At 45.0% G+C, this 22,662-nt stretch overlaps 1 protein-coding gene across 1 annotated transcript; it reads right to left on the reverse strand.

Annotated features, from left to right (window-relative positions):
* Positions 1-404: 404 nt before the first annotated feature.
* On the reverse strand, positions 405-22,293 carry LOC147894348 (glucosamine inositolphosphorylceramide transferase 1-like). Its single transcript, XM_087385018.1, has 4 exons — positions 21,935-22,293; positions 21,618-21,734; positions 20,780-20,947; positions 405-2,134 (listed from the first exon to the last, which is right to left on the reverse strand). Exons 1-4 carry the CDS (start codon positions 22,274-22,276, stop codon positions 458-460), a joined length of 2,304 nt encoding a protein of 767 aa, XP_087241144.1. The 5' UTR covers positions 22,277-22,293; the 3' UTR covers positions 405-457.
* Positions 22,294-22,662: the final 369 nt, after the last annotated feature.

The following is a 22,662-nucleotide window of genomic DNA, read 5'->3' on the forward strand; positions in this document are numbered from 1 at the left end:
CTCAGTGTGTATATGCGCACGCACGCACACAATGTATACATCTTTGTGTCCATATGCACGGAGACAGGAGGGCAGAGAAGTACACAGACACCTGCGTGCTCAGTGTCTGTCTCACCACATCTCTCTTTGAATTGGAGCCTTAACTTTCCTGCAATAGCCTCCATAGAAAATCCCCTAACCTGCTTCCTAACTAACTACTCAGGATGTGGCTTATTGCTAGCATGCTTTTGTATTGATTGAGAAAATGTGATTTTGAAGGTCATGTACTTCTGCATCCTAATTTACTTGTAAGTGATTTGTTCACGAGCTCCTACTACAGTGTCTACAAATGCAAACCATCCTTCAATGTGTTTATACAATACACTCAAGTTGCATGAAATCATTGCATTCAGAAACTTCACGACTAGAATACAACCACCTCTGTATAAGCTTGCGCTATATACAGACCATCAGTCCCTTAGTAGTCCCAACCGTCCCCACGGCTACCAAACTCCCATTTCTTTAATGTAAGGCCACCATACAGCTCAGAAAACTTCAGAAGGCAATTCGTTCTTTTCATATAATGAACTTTGGTGTCCCTACTGATTGCTGAAGTCGAAAATTTTGATGTGTCCACAGCCCATGCAGGATGAATGTATTCAACTGTACGTGAGGCTGTACTGTTTGCTAAAAGAAAATTTAAAAGAATGTCCTCACAATTAAACAGCTCATCTACCAAAACTCTTCCTTGTTCTGCTTCTTGACTAAAGTACTTTGAGAAAGCCGTTTCACTATCTAGAAAAGCAGCACCTGTCAGGATCATATTGTATCCCCTATTGTTGCGGGCATACCTCTCATTTCTGTATTTTAGAGTCCCATCGATCAGTCGAGGATAGAAACCAACTATTCTCTCTGGATGGTCACGCCATGCTTTAAAAGCCCGCTCCAAATCATCACATGTCATCATTATATCATCATCCAGTTCAAAGACAGCTCTGGTCTTGATCCTACTATCAGGTTCAAACCGATTGTTTAATGAGTTTTTTTGCTCCACTCGAATGCGTACAGGTACTGCAGAGTCAAAGTCGGTTTCAGGGTTTGGAGGCTGCCCCTTATTCCAAATCACCACTATCTCTCGAACTGAAGCGCAACGAGAATAATGCTTGATATACATTTTAAGATTCCACATGCGTGCTTCATATGTCATTGTGACCATTGTGAACTGTGAATACCGACCCTCCACTGGATATGGCTCCTCTGCCCCATTTCCACCAAAAAAAGACCTTACTCCAACACAAACTGAGACAACACCAATGAAAAAGCACAGAAGCAAAAGAGACGCGCCTGCACAGCCACTAAATCGGATTTTGCCTCTTATGGCAGAACTACTCCTGTTCAACTTAGATAGTGCTCGGTGCAATTTTGATGTGACCTGAGGTCGTACCCACAAAGATGACACATCACTTCTCTTTCCTGCACTCAGGCACTTGCTCAAAGGGAATACACACCGTACAACACCAAAAATAATCCCAAAAAGGATGATGAGTGAGATAAGAACCAAGAAAGCCATAGAACCCATGAAATACCGCGCAACAAGATCACCAGAGGGAACTCTGTCCCCATCCATTACTGCAATCCACTGTCCTGATGGCAACTTCTGGGCATCTAAGTGGTGATAGCGCAAACCATTCCAAGCATTGCGACCCTTCTTCGACTCTTCTAGACCCAGTGAAACCTTGATCTCATGAAACTTGTCTGTGGTGAGGGTCTCAACTCGAAACAACCGCACTCGGCGCCCATAAGTCTCACCACAGTCTTGTCCCACCCGGTAGAGCTGACCCTCATATACAAATGGTCTCCCACCATTGCGAGCACCTAAGCTCCGATCCACATTATACACTGGGTTACCTTTATGTTGTTTCCAAGGACCAAAAGGTGTGCTTGCATACCAGATTTCGAGTTCCCCATTCTTTTTTGCACCAAACCTGTGAAAATCTGAGCCAAAAATCCAAAAAATACTGTTAAATTCCACCATTGTTGCATCCACAAGAGGCCTTTTTATAAGGACCCTGTCTAAGATCCAATCAAGAGGAAAATTCCGTGCACGATAGAGTCGAAGATCCCCCTTCTCATTCCCCTCTGGCATCATGTATACCTGCAAAGCAAGGAGCCATGGTTTGACACCAAATTCATTCAAACAATGCTGAAACTATGCTTAAAAACAAATAATAAATCAAAAGTTCTATTTCCCCTACATCTCCTAGTGCACACTTGCTGCAAAATGGGGGTTGGGCGGGGGGGGGGGGGGGGGGGCGGGGATTTTTGTTCGAGCACAGTTGACTCTTAAGGGAGATATGATTCAAACACACCAGCAAGCCATTTTTTAGAGTGTGATTTCATACTATGTAAGGAGCAGCTGTATGCTAATAACTTGCAAGGAAAAGGACAAAGATGAAGTGAAACTACCTCATTATGAAACTACTTAGGACTTTGGATACAAGACATATCAACAATTTCAAAACAAGCAAATGCAAAAGAGAATATAAACTTGTCAAGAACTCTACAAAATCTGGGCTTACAAGTAACTTATGTATCAGCACTATACAAAAATTAAACGAATAGAATCAAAGAAGGTTTACTCTATTTTCTAAAGACACAATATGCAAGAGTCAACACTGGAACACAAACAACGTGACTTCCTTTTCTACTTATGCACATGATGAATTCCACTCACACTCACATCCTTGCAGCAATTAATGCAATGCCAATGTAAGTGATAAACATCAAGACAAGGAGCAGCATGAACAGGTCCAACATTCAAACAATAAGTCACAGCACCCCGAGGGTTTAGGACGTGTATAAGTGCAAGCATGCATGCCATGCACATGTGCAATTGCTTGTATAGGCGATGTTGTAGAGCAGCTTTTAACATCCCGCTCTTTACTTTTGAAGTTCAGCCCCCTCTTTCCAGTGTGCCATCCAATCATGCCAATAACAAAAATCAAATTGATTCAGTGTTCATTAGTCAAAATTATTGCAATTATGTTCCTGGACCCAATGACATGGCATTGGCATTCCCATGTCAGAGATGATCTGCCAGTCTAGCCGCATTCCACGCAGGTCATAAGGAGAAACGTCCCCATGTCATCAGCAATTCCAACGTTAAAGGCTGTAGATCTAGTCAGGACTCAGAATGCATAGAGAGAGATGAATCAGGGAACATGCCCAACTCATCCTCTGAAAATAAAACCTGCACAATTCTCTTGATAGTAATACAGGCTTTTATTGTTCCATCCTATTATTAGAACCGTTGCACCGAAGAACCATGTCCCTGGATAATCCTGGAACATGCCTGTAAAAGCAAACTAGGCGGGGAGACTGAACATTACACCAGTTAGAAATAAGTGACCCATAAGGTAAAAATAATATACTCCATTATAGATAGCAGGGCCTAGCTACGACGACTTCCCCATCCATGCCATTAGCACCCAACGGAGAGTGTATGTTGGAGTGCGCGGGTAGCGAAAGCGTGAAGATTTGCAGCAGAGGAAGTGAACAGGTGAGTGAGAGTGACAGAGAGAGTACGAGCTGATTTTGGGTGTACCAACAATGTGTTGGTACACAAAGAATAAGATGTATTTATACTTAGGGCCCATAAGGGTGCATTCACATGTACAGCATAAATAATACACGTGTTTTATACACGGAGGTGAATAAAGGACCTTTAGCCCAACAACAAGGACCTTTAGCCCAACAACCTCCCACTTAAAGGTCCGGAGTGAACCTTTAACCAACTCCCACTAGTTGTATGCAATGCTCATGCTGAGCCTTGCCAAGACTTTTAGTGAGAACATCTGCAGGGTTGTCCTGTGTTTTAATTTTGGTCAATGTGATTTGACCATCTTCCAGAATCTGTCTGATAAAATGATATCGCACATCTATATGTTTTGTGCGTGAATGATACATGGCATTCTTAGCCAGATACACAGCACTCTAGCAATCACATCCCAACACTGGAGTACTCATAGACATGCCAAGATCTGTAACAATTCTGCTCAATGATATAGCTTCTTTAGAAGCTTCAGTAGCTGATATATATTCAGCTTCAGTAGTACTCAGTGCTACAATATTTTGCAACCTGGAACACCAAGAGACAGCCCCACCAGCAAGTGTAAAGACATACCCGCTTGTGGACCTTCGAGTATCCAAGTCCCCTGCCATGTCTGCATCACAATAACCCTGCAAACTAAGTGCACCCTGCCCATAGCAAATACACTTTCTTTGTGTACTCTTCAAATATCTAAGAATACACTTGACGGCCTCCCAATGTGGTTTGCCAGGATTTGACATAAACCTGCTGACAACTCCCACTGCATGAGCAATGTCTGGACGAGTAGCCACCATAGCATACATAAGAGAGCCACAAGCTGATGCATAAGGGACTCCCTTCATAGCATTGGCTTCCATGTCATCTTTTGGGTTATTGGCTTTACTAAGCTTAAGGTATGGAGGTAAAGGTACTCCAAGAGGCTTAGCTTCAGCCATGTTAAATCTGTCCAGTACCTTTTCAATGTACTTTTCTTGAGATAAGAACAACAATTTCTGCGTTCTATCCCTTCGAATCCTCATGCCCAATGTATGCTCAGCATTCCCCAAATCTTTCATTGAGAAAGCTGATTTCAGCTGGTCTTTGAGAGCATCCAAACTGGTCTTTCTCTTTCCAGCTAACAACATGTCATCCACATACAAAAAAAGTATGATGGGGCTGCCATCTGTATCCTTTTTCATGTACAAACAATGATCTGCATGGCTGCGTGTAAACCCATGAGAGAGCATAAAGGTGTCAAACTTTTTGTACCACTGCCGTGGTGCTTGTTTCAGCCCATACAAGCTGCGTTTTAGTTTACACACCAACTGCTCTTTTCCGGGAACCACAAAACCCTCAGGCTGTTTCATGTAGATCTCCTCATCAATGTCACCATGCAGAAAAGCTGTTTTCACATCCATTTGGTACAGCTCTAAGTCCAATACAGCCGTGAGAGCAAAAAGCACACGAAGTGTGGTCATCTTCACAACAGGTGAGAAGACCTCCTGGAAGTCAATCCCTTCCTTCTGTGCATACCCTTTGGCAACAAGTCGTGCCTTGTACTTGGGTTTCCCATCAACTGTCTTCACTTTGTAGACCCATTTGTTTGGAAGAGCCTTCCTTTCTTTGGGTAATGACACAAGCTCCCAAGTATCATTAGCATACAGAGATTTAATCTCTTCTTGCATAGCTAGCTCCCACTTATTGCTGAATTTGCATGACTTGGCCTCTTTATAAGTAAGGGGCTCACCCTCATCAGTAAGCATTACATAATGCAAAGAGGGGTCACACCTTTGTGGCTGCCTTCTTAGGCGTGTAGACCTGCGTACCCAATGATCTACATTGTCAGGAATCGGGTCTACATCCGGAGGAATGTTATTTTCAGCATTTATTGGCTGCTGTAAGCCATTTTCAGCATGCTGTTCATGCTGTACAGCACCTTCATTTTCATTTTCAGCACCTGCATTTTGATAATCAGCAAGTCTATCTTGCTGTCCATGACCTCCCTGTACTTCTATTTGCTGTCCATCATCATCTGGCTCAAACATAACCGGCTGATCTTCAGTTTCAGCCTGTGGTACAGCACCATGAGGCTCATCATTTGAAGTAATAGGTGGCTGCAAATTCTGAAATTTGACCTGTTTCATGTCTTCATCAGAGGCTATAGTACTTTTCAGCAACTTTGCCTCATTAAACACAACATTACGGCTGCAAACCATTTTCTTAGACTGAGGTAGCCACACTCTGTAGCCAAATTCACCCTCATCACCATAGCCCATAAACAAACCTTTGGTGGATTTCGGGTCAAGTTTATTCCTCTGCCCATCTCTAACATGCACAAAAGCATCACAGCCAAAAATCCGTAAATGGTCATATGAGGCCGGTTTGCCAGACCAAACCTCCTCAGGAATGCCATTATTTAAGGACCTGTTTGAGTAAAAGGAATTTTTCATTTGCTTGCCAAACTGACAGTCATTACAAAATTCAAGCTTAGAGCCTTTTCCATCAACCCTCTTCAAAGAGGCAAGGACATCAAGTCCTTTCTGGCTCATATGGCCTAATCTCTTATGCCATAGCTCCAAATGACAGCCAATTTCAGCAACTGCAAGAAACTTGCCATTCAAAGCTTTACAGTGCAGACAATATAAAGTGCCCTTCTTGGTTCCCTTAGCAATCAGCATGGAACCCTTTTTCAATTTCCACAAACCACCACCAAACAATGTGGTGTAACCATGCAAGTCAAGCTGTCCAACAGATAGTAAACTCTTCTTGATGCCACGCACATATCTGACATCTTTCAACACAAGTTCTTGCCCATTATCTAAAGACAAGTGTATGGTGCCAATCCCATCAATGCTGCAAGCATGATTATTTCCAAGGTAAACCATGCCATAACAGTCTGCATCAAATGTAGCAAAACACTCCAAACATGGAGTCACATGGAAAGAGGCACCAGAGTCTACAATCCAAGTTTGAGTGACACCATCATCAACTGACAAAAGTGCATCAATCACATCAGCCTTGGTGATCTGCATATCCTGCATGTGACATACAAGGGCATCATAATCAACTGCACATAGTACATCAGCCTCTACATCCGAGAGCTCCTCTATGACTACACTGGAGGCCACATTGGCCTTTTCTTTGCCTTTGGCTCCCTCAGATGCATCTATCTTTTCCTCTTTCTCTTTCTGTCTCCTGCATTCTTCTCTCTCTTGTTCCTTCTTGTAGTACCTGCAATCAGGCTTCTTGTGGCCCTTCCGACCACACTGATAGCAAGTAATGTCACTCTTATCCTTTCCTTTGCTCTTGCTCCTGCTTCTCTGTCCAGCATTTGCATTTTTCTTTTCAGCCCTGCCTCTAACATTATAAGCTGAGTTGCTGCCTTCTCCACTAGACTTATGCCTAATTTCTTCATTTAAGATCGACCCCCTCACACCATCATATGTGAGATTGGGGTTATTACTGAGAGATACAACCAAAGTCTCCCAAGAGTCAGGCAGTGTCATGATCAAAAAGATCGCCCTCAACTTGTCATCAAAGTTCAAACTTGCATCCTTGAGATGATTTAAAATGCCAGTAAATGCACTCTAGTGCTCTGCTGCAGGCTTGGACTCATCCAGCCGCATATTCACCAACTTGCGCATTAAATGCACCTGATTCACAGGTGTAGTGATCTCATAAGTAGTTTTCAACTTTTCCCAGATTGCATGACCAGTGTCTAAACCCTTAATGTCTGTCAAAATGTCATCAGTGACACCCATCTTAATGTAAGCCACAGCCTTTTTATTGACTTTGGCCCAATCTGCATCAGACATTTGTGCGGGTTTATCCAACTGCAAAGCATCCTCACAGTCCTTTAAGAACAAAATGCCCTGCATACGATCTTTCCAAAGATCAAATCCCTGACCATCAAAACGTTTGATTTCCATCAAACTTTTAGTGTCGGAACTGGAAGAAGCTGCTGCCATTTTATCACAAGCACAAGAGTAAATGCACTGAACTGCAAGAGCACACTCTAGAACCAGCAAATACACTGCTGTTCTTAACCAACCAGCAATAATCCTCTGCTGTTTTTACATAAACCAGCCACAGCACGGGCAAATAATGCAGAAATTTATCAAATTCTGCACAAAATCCCAAATTTCCAGGTCCAAAAGTGCATAAATGTCAGCCAATCTGACTCAGCTGAGCATAAATACATCAATACATGAAAAGCCCCCATTTTTCTCGGTCCAATGCCAAGAAATTTTACTCAGAAGAAATTTGACAAAATCCCCAAATTAATTGAGGTCAATGCGCACAATGTCTGCAATTTCTGACACAGATGTCACTGTCAAGCATAAACAGCATCAAATCTGGGAAAAGCCCCAAATTTCAGCCAAGAAATTGCTCAAAACTGTGAACTGTGCCTGCGCGCCCGAACCGGGGCCTGTGTAAGTGTGTGAAATCACACAAAAAACAGCCAGCAGACTGTCGTGACCTGGAGAAAACGTGACCTGAAGTCAGGCGTGACCAGGCGTGACCAGCCGTGACCTGTCGCTGACCTGAAATGCTGACTGACGCTGACCTGGGAGCTGTCACCTGACTGTCGCCTGTGCAGGAAAGTGACGATTTGAGCTGTCGCTTGCTGTCGCCTGCCTGGGAGCTGTCGTCTGACTATCGCCTGCCTGCAAGCGTGACGTCTGCACAAAATGTGACTGACACGCTGCCTGGGAAACTGCCGCCTGCACAAAACGTGACCTGGCTGACTGGCCAGAGCAAAACGTGACCAGTGCTGACCTGGAATGGCTGCGCCTGACCTGTCTGGGTACAGACTGAGCAAAAACGACCTGAGACACTGTCGCCTCGATGCGCGCGCAGCTGCCTGATGAAAAACGACCTGATGATTTCTTCGCGCGCAACAATGGCGATGGCTCGCACGGGCTTCGAACAACGCGCAGACCTTAGCCGAAGCTCTGATGCCAGTTGTTGGAGTGCGCGGGTAGCGAAAGCGTGAAGATTTGCAGCAGAGGAAGTGAACAGGTGAGTGAGAGTGACAGAGAGAGTACGAGCTGATTTTGGGTGTACCAACAATGTGTTGGTACACAAAGAATAAGATGTATTTATACTTAGGGCCCGTAAGGGTGCATTCACATGTACAGCATAAATAATACACGTGTTTTATACACGGAGGTGAATAAAGGACCTTTAGCCCAACAACAAGGACCTTTAGCCCAACAGTGTAGACCTTGTCTAAGCACATGTTCTCAATAACTACAATAGACTTGGAGAGCATGGTTGACACAAATACTCAATAAACTAGCCCAAAGCAAGAAACATCAAGGAAAGCAAAGAGAACATCAAAGAAACCTATCTACCATGTATACACACTCGACTTAAACAAACCCCCTTGTTTGTATATATTCTTCCCACTCGTGCTGATAGACAGCTCACATATCCATTACATAAATTATTGCACCACCTAAGATTACACCATCCAAGGTGAAGAGAGAGACAAAAAAGATTACACCATCCAAGGTCAAGCTTAGCCAACTAAGATATCCAATTAACCCAGATCGTAGTCCATACCCACAAGCAAGAGGTGAAAAGAAGATGTACAGATCAAGGAACCAAAAACAAGGGCTGGTAGAGCCATTAAACGTCTTCCACAGTGGACAGCCAATCTCAAACTGGGTAGCGGGTGCTGAAACTGCTTGAGAGCCAAATGCTCCCTTTTGCAGTCTACTGCCTGCATACGGAGCACCTAAGTGAGGATCAATCTAATCTGGTACCTGTAATCCAACTCTGGTGAAGGGGACATAGGCAATGAACTGACTCCTAGCAACAAGCCCCTTCTTTCCAGCATGCCCTCTTCGCACATTTGCACTGAATGGGGTGTCCCCCTCACCCAAGATGAAGTGAGTGCTCTTGATCAACCCAATTCTCAAGGTTACTCTGTGAGAAATCGACACGGTACAATCACAGATGAGAGATGCTAAAAGATGATGCATTCCTGTACGACAGTCGCAGATCGAAAGTACAAAACCTGAGGACGACAACTCTCCAATACTTTTAGCAATAGTTTGGTTGCAAATAGAGTTCCTTTTAGCAGTTCATAGAAACTCCAAAACATTTACAAGAAGAGTCTATTGGAAGCAAACCAGGTTAATGAAGGCTTAGGGGGCAAATGTTTTATGCCTGAAAAAAATCATAATTCCCTTGATTTTACAGTGTTAAATACATAAATTTAAAAATGCAAAGGTGCACGCTTTCATGGCTAATTTAGCCTACGAAACTTATCTCAAAGAGTGCACAATCCCAAAATATGTGAGGCATGTGGGTGGCAGCCAAACTTTGGCAAGTTTTTAAAGAATTCATGAAATTGCAGTTCGTAGCACAATGGGATAGCAAATGCAACAAGTGGAATCCAACTACAATTTGCCTCTTTCAAATAGATATTGCCATGCCAATGGCCGATTTATACCAGGTGACTCCACCTCTACACCACCACCATCTTACATTTGGCATCACCCTGACCAACTAATTCTTAGAGAGAAAAAACAAATTGGCATCCTCGAAATTCCTAAAACTAATGGTTGTCTTAACAAAGATTCAAAAACTTCCACTTGGATCATAGTCTAAGCCTCCATTTTCTAATAAGGCATCAACAAACAATATTCTCCTTCCCTTTTTATAAGAGACATTCCACCTTGGAAGTGTTTAACCTTGATCAAACATAAAGCGTTCTCTCTCTCCTTCCACTTTTTACAAGAGACATTTCAACTTGGAAATGTTTGACCTTGATCAAACGTAAAGCGTTCTCTCATGCCTCACCGTCCATCTCAATGTATATGTATATGTATATGTATATGTATATGTATATGTATATGTATATGTATATGTATATGTGTGTGTGTATATATGTATGTATATACATATACATATGCATATGCATATACATATGCATATGCATATACATACACACACACACACACACACACACACTTTTTTTTGTGGGAAGAAATCTTTTATTGCTGTAAAATAATTACATTCATAGTTACTTCAAGAACGAAGTAGCTACTACTCAACTAAAGATCTCAGTATAAGCTATATACACATCCTGATCAATCAAACGAGTCTGAAGACAATCGTAGAATGATTGTTGCAGAGAGCGTTTGAAAAAAAGGAAGGAAGAAAATATTGGATCACCAAAGACTCTATGATTTTTGTCCATCCATAAAGTCCATAGGGTCCAATAGCGCACCCATACAAAAAATAAATCAAAACCCTGTCGCTGTGGATGAAAACCAAACAACCAGAAAAATCTGCCAAAAGTAACAGTAGGAAATCTCTGTCGAAGCCTCTGTCTGATGAGAGCAATGAGATCAGAAGTATTTGGACAGGACCAAAAAATGTGAAGCACTGATTCAGTAGAGTGCTGGCATCTATGACAAACAGCTGAAACAATATGTCTGTGTGCGAGTAACTGTCCGGATGGAAAAATACCAAGAAGAACTCGCCATAGGAAAAGTTGTTGTCGAAGAGGGACTTTGTAATGCCAAAGGAGACGCAGCCTTTTGCTCCACCACTTCATTGGATGATCCATATGCCAAACAATCTTTGCTCTATGGGAAATCCAAGATGGAGGTAATAAGACTTTATACAGTGATGACACTGTGATATGTGAGAGCTTCAAAGGACGGGCGTATAAGGAAGGAGAGCGTAAAATCCAATCCTCAAGCCGATTCTGAAGTTCCAAATGAGGTACCGGCAAGTACGGTTGGAGCATTGCTGAAATTTTATGCTATAAAGGACGATAGTGAGCTCCCAAGCCATATTTGTGAGCAGCCATAGAAAAAGATAACATTGTGCCATCCTCCTGAAGTACATCCGCCACAGATGAAATGCCTTTGAAGAGAAAATAAGAACGTCGGGGTTCTTGTATGGCCAAAGGAGAGTGGAATACTTTAGACCAAAAGATATTCTCTGCCCTCAAAGAGTTGCCCGAGAGAGAGTCCCTGCCATGCCATTCCAAGTGGGAGAGAATGTGTTTCCAATCAAGAAGCACACAAGAGACAAAAGGGCATCCTCTAATCTTGCCTTGGATAGAGCCAAATAAAAAATCCCACTGAGTAGGCTGCCAATTCCCAAAGGCAGATGTATGAAGATGTAATAAGAGAGAGCGGATCATGAAAGCCCAAGGCTGATCTCCTTGCATAAACTGTATCATCATTTTCCCTCTGTGAGCAAGTAAATGCATTTGAATATTGAGAATGTTCAGACCCCCATGCCTCTTTGGAGAACAGAGACGATGCATAGAGAGTAATCTGAGACTTTTCTTGCCATGTTTTGAACGCCAGAAAATTTCCATGATAGCTGACATAAATGAGACCAGATCTGCCTTAGTGAACATAGTGAGAGGCAGATAAAATTGTATGTATGCTATCAAAATGGATTGTGTAATTCGCAAACGAACATGTAATGGCCAAGTTACAAGCTTCCAATATTCAAGTTTTGCCCTTAACTTTACTAGCACCCAATCAGTTTGTTGTGAACGGGTGAGTCCCCAGCCTAGAGGATAACCAAGATGTCGAATGAATTGAGAAGCGGGGACAATTTCCCCAGGCCACAGAAGGTTGTGCCATTCCTGTGCATGTAACGGCAACAATTTTGATTTCTGAAAATTTACCCGAAGGCCAACAGCCAATCCATATGTGGAAAGAGCATGCATAATCATGGACAGATCAGCCCGAGTATTTTTTGGAGTAAAGAATGAGTCATCAGCATAGGCCTGAGCAATCATGCTATGACTGCCAAGAATCTCCAAACCGTGCAACTGGTCAGTGCCCAAGAGGTAATCCAGATATTGAAGCAGTGGATGAGTGGCTATGGCAAAAAGTAAAGCACTCAGGGGACATCCTTGCCTGACAGAACAAGCAAGAGTCCAGGATGGAGAAATATCTCCTGAAAGCATGCAGGCAGCTTCACTATCTTGATATAGCCAAGTAATGAGTTGCTGCATTTTTGTACCAAAACCCAATGCCTGCATAGTTAATGAAATAAAATCCCACTGAACAATATCAAAAGCTTTGGCAATATCAACTTGCAATAACAAAACATCCTACTGTGTGTATTTGGCATATTTAATTCCGATGTAGGCATTAGCAATGTTGTCTGTGATATGCCTACGCGGGACAAAGCCATATTGAGCAGGATGCAACCCATCATGTAGAAACCCCTTTAGCCGATCAACAATCATTTTGGTAGTGACTTTGTAAATGATGGGCATAAGAGTGATAGGTCTCCAGTCTGCCAAAGACTCACAAATTTGTTTTTTGGAAAGGAGTTTAACAAGACCTCTCTTCCATGTGTCCGGCATTTTTTGATTTTGCCACGCCACATTCACCATATATAGCAATGAGTGCTTCAAAATGGGCCAATATTCTAGAAAAAACTCGACTGTTAAACCATCCCATCCTGGGGATTTCCATCTGCCACATGATTTGATCGCATCTGACAGTTCCCTCTCGGTACAGGGTTCCTCCAATTCCAAAGCTTGAGTAGGGGAAATGATAGGAGAAACATGTTGCAACAGTAAATTTCGTGCAAGCAAAATCTGTTGCGAGGGAGGAGCTGCAGAGCCAAATTGCTGAGAGAAATGATGCACACAAACTGAAGCACGCTGTGACCGTGAAGTAGTCCATGATCCATCAGGCATAAGTACTCTGCAAATTTCTGTTTTGATTCTCTTCTGATGTAAACTTTTGAAAAATTCTTTGGAAGAGCAACCTTTATCTGTAAAGGCTCTTTGTCTTGCTCTAGTCTCCCATTTTTTCAGATTCCTGTGATCATTTAGTTTAAGACAATGTCTGGCCTGGCATAGTGTTGTTTGCTCATGCATGGACAACGAACGATGATGGCTGAGTTCAGTGAGGTCTTGGCAAGTGGATTTGGCCTGAGCAATGGTTTCCCTCACAGTCTTCATGTAAGACTTGCCATATGCTCTAATCACAACTTGCATTTTAGAAATAAAAGAATCCCAGGCACCATCAACATGAATATGGCTGCTAGAGGAAAGACAATGAGCTGCTTCAGTAACCATTGCCTTGAAATCAGCATGTTGCAAATAACTATTGTTGATGATTAGATGTCTCCTTTGTGGCAATCTATCATCTGGCATATTATGAAAAGATAACTGCAACCATAGTGGGGCATGGTCTGAATGCACAAAGGCATAGTCAATCCACATTTTGCATGTAAAATCCCCATTTTGTTGGGAAGCGACACTATACCATCGATCCAGACGTGCCTGATAAGCGGAAAGAGCATTATGTTGAAAAGTGTAGCCCGGTGACAAAGGCTGCAATTCCTTCCAAAGGTCAACCAGATCCAGATGCAAAAGTAGTTGAGACCATGCATGCCTTTCAGGAGATAACATATGGTCATGCCTGGAGGTGTTGTCTCCTTGTTGTGGAGCATTATTGAAATCCCCACATATGTAGGCATGATATCTCCATGGATATTGTTGCATGGCATCCCAAATTGCAGTTCTCTCTCTAGAGGACTGAGGTGCATAAACTGAAGCAAATTCAAACACCTCTCCTCTAATAATGCATTGGAGAACAAACCATCTGCCTTTGTTGTCATCTAAAGCAATGACTGGTTGAAGCTCATGTTTGATCAGAAGGACAACCCCTGAGAAAGAGTGCTCCCCAGCATAGAAAATATCATATCCACAGTAGTGTCCTGTCTTGCCTGCATAAATATGTTGGTTGTGTTCTTGTATTGCCACTATGTCAGGCTGAAATCTGTTGATGTACAGCCACACAGATTTCCATTTCCTACTGTCACACATGCCCTGGACATTGAGTGTAAAACATTTGATGTAAGCAGTCATATATACAGGTATTTATAGTAATGTAACAACTATGTACAGCAGCAAAATTTATGAGGTCAGCCCTGCATTTCTATCTCAGGATCGAGGCCTCGCCCCTGAGAAGAAGTAGCCGCCTGAGAAGTAGACAACAAAGCAGCAACCTCTTCTTCAGGGAAGAGTGTTCTGCTGGCTGTTACTGCAGCCCATGTAATCCCAATTCCTGTATTTATCTCTGGGGTATTTCCGCTAGAGGATGCACCATTCCAAGTGCGGGGGGGTGGAATTCTTCGAGCAGAAATAACTTTTCTTGGACTTTGCCAGCCATCAGTTGAAAGTTGCTGGCCTTTGGTCGAGGATTGAATAGCAGGAGGTGAATGTGAAGTGAGATTCCCATTGGGAGCCACTGAAGCTTTGCCTTTATCCTGGCTCCCAGAAGGCTGTCTGCTGCTTTTATTTATGTTGGCAACTGGAGTAGGAGCATCTTTGGTAGGCAGGTAAACTAGCAAAGTAGCACAAGGCATTTTATGTTGATTCATTGGACACTGTGAAGCCATGTGTCCAAACTTTTTGCACTCAAAATAGGCCCCTGCAAATAAACCCCATTTGAGTTTATAAAAAGCACTTCCCATGTTCACATTGTTCACCGTGACTGAATAAGAATCCGGTGTGGGATTATCAGTATCCCAGAGAATGCAAAGTCTGTTTGAGTTGCCATTTGGCCGTGGTGGGCAAACCACTTTACCTAAAGATGCTGCAATTTTAGGCAAAAGTGAGGCCATACATTGTGGGAAATCAACAACTTCAACCCAAACCGGGCATCTGTGTCGGATTAAAGCCTGAAAGTCCCTTGTGGGAGACCATGGCAAAACATGCACCATTTGCTGCCCAAAAAAGAGAGGTGAATGTTCCAAAAGCATTGTCTGTGGATCTCATCCACCATGATAACCTCAAAAAAGCCCCTAGCTGCATAGTGTACTTTACGAACAAAAGAGCCAGCCAATGTGCGTGTGAGCCAGTTGCCTATCTCTGCAGCACGTGGCATCCGGCCTGGAAAAAATAATATGACTGCATTCTTAGCATATTCCCTGACTGGATCCACAATTTCATCAACCTCAACCATGAGGCCAACTGAAGGAACCGAGTCTTTCCACTCTTTCCTTGTATCTGCAAATCCTTCATGCATTACATCATATACCAGCTGAGCTTCAAGGGTATCATGCATCGGGTCATGCTGACCCTCAACCTGCTTTTGCTTCTTGCAGGGAACCAAACGCTCCTTTTGAAACGTTTTTTCATATGAATATTCTGCCATGACTTTGTAAGAAAGGGAGCTCAGAAATGAAGTACCTGTAAGAGGGTAGAAGAAGCCAAAAAAACCAGTCCAGAAATATCCACAGGGAGCTCACAAGAGAAGAGAGGAAGAGTATAGCTGGTGAGGAGATAGCAAAGGGAAAGGTAAGATTGTGATACAAGACTGTTAGGGAAGACACCAGAGCAAAAAGCCCCAAACCTGTACGGCAGGAAGTACAAGATTGTACGGACGATGCTGAGTTGTACGGAGGTATATACGGGCTGCACAGAGAGAAATTTGACAGTACGATGGTACGACTGAGAACGTGAAGACTAGCCTGTACGGACAACAGACAAAGTACGGAAAGGTACGAGCGTACGGACGCCGTATGGTGATCGTACAAATGTACGGACGGGGCCGCGTAGGTTTCCTGACGAGGACAAAACAGAGAGCGACGGACACCTCACCGAGATTGCATTTACACACTGCGAGCAAACGTAGACACACCTAGGAGATGTACAAAGGGTACGGTAAAGCAGCAGCAGATGCGGGCCTGGACGGAACAGCTGAGGCGGGCTAGGATTTGTACGGCAAAACACCGTACGACCTGTACGGGTAACTGTACCGACGTCACAATGGTGGCTGGAGAGCACCAGACGCTGACAGGCTCACGGAGATGGCACGATCGTGCTCTTGCTCACCACACACACACACACATAGATATATATATGTGATATATATATGTATATGTATGTGTGTGTGTGTGTATGTATGTGTGTGTGTGTGTATGTGTGTGTGTGTGTTTGTGCGCGTGTGTGCATACACACACACACACATATACATATACATATACATATACATATATATATATGTGTGTGTGTGTGTATACATATACTATAGCGGGAGATAGACTATCCTCACTCTTTCTCCTGCTTAATACTAGCTGCAACTGCAAGATGATGCACTCAATACACAAAGTGATGTTGTGGATGTCAGTGAGAGAATGAGAGAGAGAGAATGTAGTGGACCTCCAAAGAGGAAATAGATACAACTGAATAATGAATGCCCAAAGGGCTGAATATAACTGTATGAAAGGACTGAAGTCTGAAACCCTCACTGCAAAACTGGAAGACTAGACTACCTACAGGAGGTGAATCCTCACTAGATCCCTGAAGAGATTGAGGCTATCCTGCCGGTCTGCTGCGGGGAAGCCTGGGCTCTACTACTCTAAAGGCTTGAAGGCCTGAGGAGTGGATGAAGTATGAGGACCAAAGGCTGCCATTTTATAGCTGTTAGGTCAACCTGGCCGACTTGGTCAGCGCCGACCATTGACCTTGGTCGGCTGGTCAATGCCTACCACTGACCAAGTCGGTCAAAAGTCAATGTTGGCCAAAAGTCAACTCGTTGAGTTTTGACCAAAAAAGACATCTTTTTTGACCGGCGATGATGTTGCATTGATTGTCTGTCGACTGTGTGTTGATTGCTGACTGCGTAGGGGATCTTGCATGGCTGTACGGATGCTTGCGTGGCAGTTGACCTGGCTACCTACGCTCGCACCAACTAGCATGGCCACGGGCTTGTGGATGCCCGTGACATATATATATATATATGTGTATATGTGTATGTATATGTATATGTATATGTGTGTGTATGCACACGCACACACACACACTTTTTTTAGTGAAAATTTCGTTGCTTTATATTACAAGAGAGCTTCCCAAAAAGGGAAAATTGGACAATACATCAACAGAAAATCTCAATATAAGAAAGATATACATCAGAATCTATGCAATGAATTTGCAGGCAATCAAAGAGAGAGTGCTGCAAAGATCTACGAAGAGGATGACTCCAACTAGTATTGTGGCCCGAGAGGTAGTTTGGGATCACGTTCCAGCAGTGGTCTTGCAGGATTTATGCAGCAAGCTAGAGGAGCCTTTCACAAATGAGGAGCTCTGGGAAGCCCTCAAGGCTCTCCCGACCCAAAAGTGTCCTTGGCAAAGATGCCTTGACTCCAGCCTTCTTGCGAAACTTTTGGGAGATCATCTCCACCCCTTTCCGACTAGCATGCTAGGAGATTTTTGACACGGGCTCCCTCCCACAGTCCTTGAGCAAGGGTTGGATTTGCCTGATCCCGAAAGGAGGAGATAGGTCAGACATACGGTAGTGGAGACCAATCACTCTGCTTGATACCACTTACAAGATCCTCGCCAAGGTCTTGAGCTTGCGATTACGGCTCCATCTTACAGATATCATCCACGACGCACAGATAGGGTTTGTCCAGGAGCGCAACATCTTGGACAACATCTTCACTTTTTGGGAGGCAGTGGATTGGTCCAAGGAGGAGTCACAACCGTTGGCCGTCCTCTTGGATTTTGAGAAGGCCTATGATAGGATGGAGTGGTCCTTCTTGGAGGGCACTATGCAGAGATTGGGTTTCTCAGAAAGATGGGCCAGAGGATTTTCAGCGCTCTATCCGGGAAGCTCTAGCCAGATGCTTATCGGAGGACACATGGGCAAGGCCTTTCCTCTCTCTCGGTCCGCTAGGACTGCCCACTTGCTCCTTTCCTCTTCCTGTTCGTGGCAGAGGCCTTAGGCTACTACTTGAGATCATAGGTGGCAGGCCTCACAGGGTTGAGGCTCCCAATCCATCAGGAGGAGGAACTGCTTGACTCTGAGTTTGCAGATCATAGCCTTATATGTTGAGGGCACCACAACAAGCTTGGAGAGAGTCAGGGGAGCCTTGGCTATCTACTGCGAGGCCTTCGGTGCGCAGATCAACTAGACAAAGTCTATAGGTTTCTTCACGGGCCAAGAGGAGACACGGGAGATCTGTGAGTGGGGGAGTGATTTTGGCTTCAGATGGATACTACGGGGTTAGACAACGAGATACCTTGGTTGCCAGGTTGGTATTGATATTACAACAGAGCAGCAGACTGCCCTGGTCCTAGAGAGTGTTCGGCGCAAGCTTCTCTACTGAAGCTCGGCCAAGCTCTCCCTAACAGGGCATGCCTTAGTGGCAACCCAGGTCCTTCTCGCCATGGCCTGGTATATCGCCTCCTGCTAGTGCCTTCACAGAGGATGCATTGGACAAGCTCCGATAGTTGGTTCGAAACTTCCGTTGGGCAGGATCAGACAGCACGCGGAATACTAGAGCCCGGGTCGCTTGGCAGACAGTGATCATGCCACAAGCACTGGGAGGCTTGGGTATCATAGATCCGGAGAAGCAAAGCAGAGCTGAGCCCTCTTGGGCAAGTTGGTTGTTCACGGCCTCACTCCAGGTGCAAAGCCTTGGAAGCTCCTCTTACAGAGAGGGCTTCTCACGAACACCCCATGCACCGGAGGATAGTGCCTTCACATAGATGGATCTTCCTAGAGGCTCCCCTTATAGGGAAGGGTTCCCCTTTGATGTGGAGCCTTCACAGGGGGTCTAGTAGAGGCTAGCAAGGGGTCTCATTCGTGCTCCACCCAGATGCAGAGAGGAGTTTGAGCGTCAGCCCCTTATGTGGCACCCAGAGATCCGAGGTCAGGAGGGGCGTATGCTTGGACAATGGACGCACATTGGTTGGGCGCAGTGAGACAGTGGCCCGGCCGGGTCTTTTGGCAGATGGAGCAGATTACCCATGGAGTCAGAGGCAAGGCTTGGCACCATAATGCATCTTCGAGGGGCAGGGCAGTGGATGAGAGAGATTGACCTAGCCATCCCGGAGTCTTGGTGGGAGGGACTTCACGCTTGGAGAGACAGCACTTGGCTAGGGCAGTTTTCTCAGACTGGTGTCCCTTTGAGGATGATGATGCAGCGAGGCAGCACACACCCCGGCTTCTACCGTGTAGGACCGGGAGACCTACTCCATCTGCTCACGGAGAGGGACCCTGAGATGGATGGAAGTCTAGATGGGATTCACTGACAGATGATCAAAGTGGTGGGATGTTTGGGCAAGGAGTGGCACATTGACCCTTCCAGTATTTCTAAGCAGAATGCCCCCAGATGGCGCCTCTGGCTGTGGGAGGGTAGACCCTTGAGGGAGGTCTAGTGGGATCCCGGAGAGTGGTTCTGGCCCTCCAGGGGTGGCCTTGCCGAGTAGATGGATGAGATGCCCTTCTTTTCATATACCACACGGATTGGCAGGAGGCTTCAGATGGACTCTTCGAGGAGGATCCCCTTGAGGGAGCGCCAATGGGTTACCCAAAGAGTGCCCCGGGATGTCCGTTCTAGGTTTTGGACACAGTTATGGTCCACTTTGCGGCCGCGGAAGATATCCTACTTCTTCTAGCTGGCCGCCCACGGAGGCTTACCCATCGGACCGTGGTTGGAGCAGATGCGAGTGGAGGGATAGTGCCATTGTTGCTCTGGTGGTTTCCTGGAGACGATTCTGCACTCCCTTTGAAGCTATCGCAGAGCAGCGAGGATCTGGATGGGAGCCCTCACGATCATGACCCACATGCAGAGTCTTCAAAGGGACTACACCTGGGGGATGGTGGCCTGGTTGACGGAGGGAGGACACGCGTTTCAGATTGATGAGGTCTCCCCAGCCTACCGGATACAGGGTCAAAGCATACAGAGGACAGCGCTCCATGAGGCAGTCCCTCCGGATAGCCTAGCTCCCCTTTCTCCTCCGGAGGACAGCGTTTGGGAGGTGGTAGCCAGTATCACTGCGTGGAACATCTGGGTGGCTCGTTGCAGTCTCATGATGGGTGAGCATCAGGTTCCACCCTCGGCTACCATGGTTGCCATCTGGCAGGATATCATCTATACTCTACGCTCCACCTGGGAGCATGGGACTCCAGGCTCTAGAGCGACTATTGAGCGGATCACACAGTCTCTCCATGAGGCTGCCCTACACACCTTTCCACATACCCATGCGCCCCCACCTCTCGGTTCGACCCATTGTGTTGATCTATGCTCCCAGGTATGTCTTTTTTTTTTATATGATCCTTACACACAAGAAAATCAAAAGTCGTTCAATTCATTCTTCATTAAATCATATTAAAACAATTCAAGCACAACAAGAATACCGTATATACAGAAAACGCCAAAATTTAGACAAAGTTCCAAACATGAGCTGACCTGTCCTTCATAATCAAACACAAATGGAAATGACAGATGCCACCCCTCATCCAACGCAATACCAAGGAACTTCCATGATGCACCCCCGTCCGAACTTTCAGCAACCCCAATGTCACCTTGCTTTGTAATTGCATTCTTCGTCTCAAAAAAGATGTGCCATTTAGAACCCTGTATTGCAAGAAACCACCATCACTGCTACTTCACAAGGACCATTTGCCAAGGATATACATACAAAAACGGAACTCTACATACAAAATAACCACCAGTGACCAGATATATCACACAAAGGACATCCACGCAGTAAGAATACTCTAGCCTAATAGGACTCAGCAGGCATCCGCAACCCAAAAATGAAACCACATGGTTTGAACTGCCCATCCCTCGCTCTTGACTCTTCTGAAGACTCATAAAGTAGTCCTAACATCCCTAGCACAGAGCTGCATCCCTCAACAGAGAAAATGAGTTTAAACGAGCTATTTCAAACAATGGCTCATCCCACAATTCAATCAGTAATGTGCTTCCTGTGTAGATGAATTGCCCTCCTTGGCCATCAGATCATCATCCCAGAAATGGCATTTGAGAATTTCAGTTTTTCTACTGATTCCTGTAGTCGTTCACTTCAAGGGATACCTATTCCTTTTGATGAGGCCTTTTGGGCTTTGAGAGATCCAGGATATGATAAGAGTCATCAACTTGTCCTCCAGCGGTTCACGTCAATGCTAACTGGCAAGCCCAAGCTAAAATACCAATCGGGCCTACTTCGAGTGATCCACGACTATCAATCCTCCATGGGGAATCACCGAAAACGAAAGAGGTTCAAAGGTGCGCTTTTACTAACCTGGATGTACAGAAAGGGATCAGCAACGAAAGTGCTTGGGTGGCTTGACACGGAGGCGCAAGTCAGAACCGGATTTGCAACAGGCCATGCAGATCCTTTATCATTCCGAATATTCTCCTGTGAGAAAGCCAGCAGCAATACGATTGTTGAGAGACAGAAACAGAGACAACTACTCCGGCATTCAATTGTACAGAATTGACACAAAATTGACACAATTCTGCGGAAGCTGAGACCAACCAACGACTCCGGCATTCAATTGTAGAGCATTGACAAAAAATTGACAAAAATGCTGTGGGGTAGAATAAAGATGTACAAACCAGTTCGATGGGAGTCAAGGACAAGGGACTGGTGCCGAAAAAAAGGCCGACAGACCAGGAACCTTCGTTATCGGGAGGGCATCCGGGAAGGAGGGCAAAGGAGAAGGGGTGGGAGAAGGGAGAGAAAGTGAGCCAAGCGAAGAAAATTCCGAGAGAGGAGAAGAGGATGAAGGAAGTGAGAAAGAAGAGGAAGCAGGAAGGGTGATGGAGGTGGTGGAAGCAAAAAGAGGAGAGGCCTGCGAAATCCCATCGCCATCTACACCTGCACTTGACACTCAGATCACAGCACCCCATGGCTATAGCACCCCCCCCATTGCTTGCTTTCAAACCCTTCTCGCCCATTTTCTTCTATGCACCTCCTCCACCACCACCACATTTACAGAGTCAATGCTTTGCCCTCCCTTTTATCGATTGTGTATATTCAACTAGTACATGGAGCAGTACTAGTAGTACTTATTAGTACTATGTACCCTCTCGAGTTTACCTCCTCCTCCTCATCTCCCACCACGCACCTACCCCGCCCTCCCATGGTGGAGGACCTAGAATTGGAGGATGAGTCCCACTCTCTTCCCGCCCATGGAGGAGGAAATAGAATTGGAGGAGTCCATCCCACTCTCAAATTATGCCGCCAACGTGTGATCGGTGTAGCAGTTGGAGGAGATGACATCGGCCAATCGTGTAGCAGTTGGCCATGGAGTGGGCGGCCTTCATGGGCCGGACACAAACCT

The sequence above is a fragment of the Dipteris shenzhenensis genome, chromosome 14, assembly GCF_047967505.1.
Source record: "Dipteris shenzhenensis isolate YYH24624 ecotype China chromosome 14, Dip_SZ_1.0, whole genome shotgun sequence".
Classification (NCBI taxonomy): Eukaryota; Viridiplantae; Streptophyta; class Polypodiopsida; order Gleicheniales; family Dipteridaceae; genus Dipteris; species Dipteris shenzhenensis.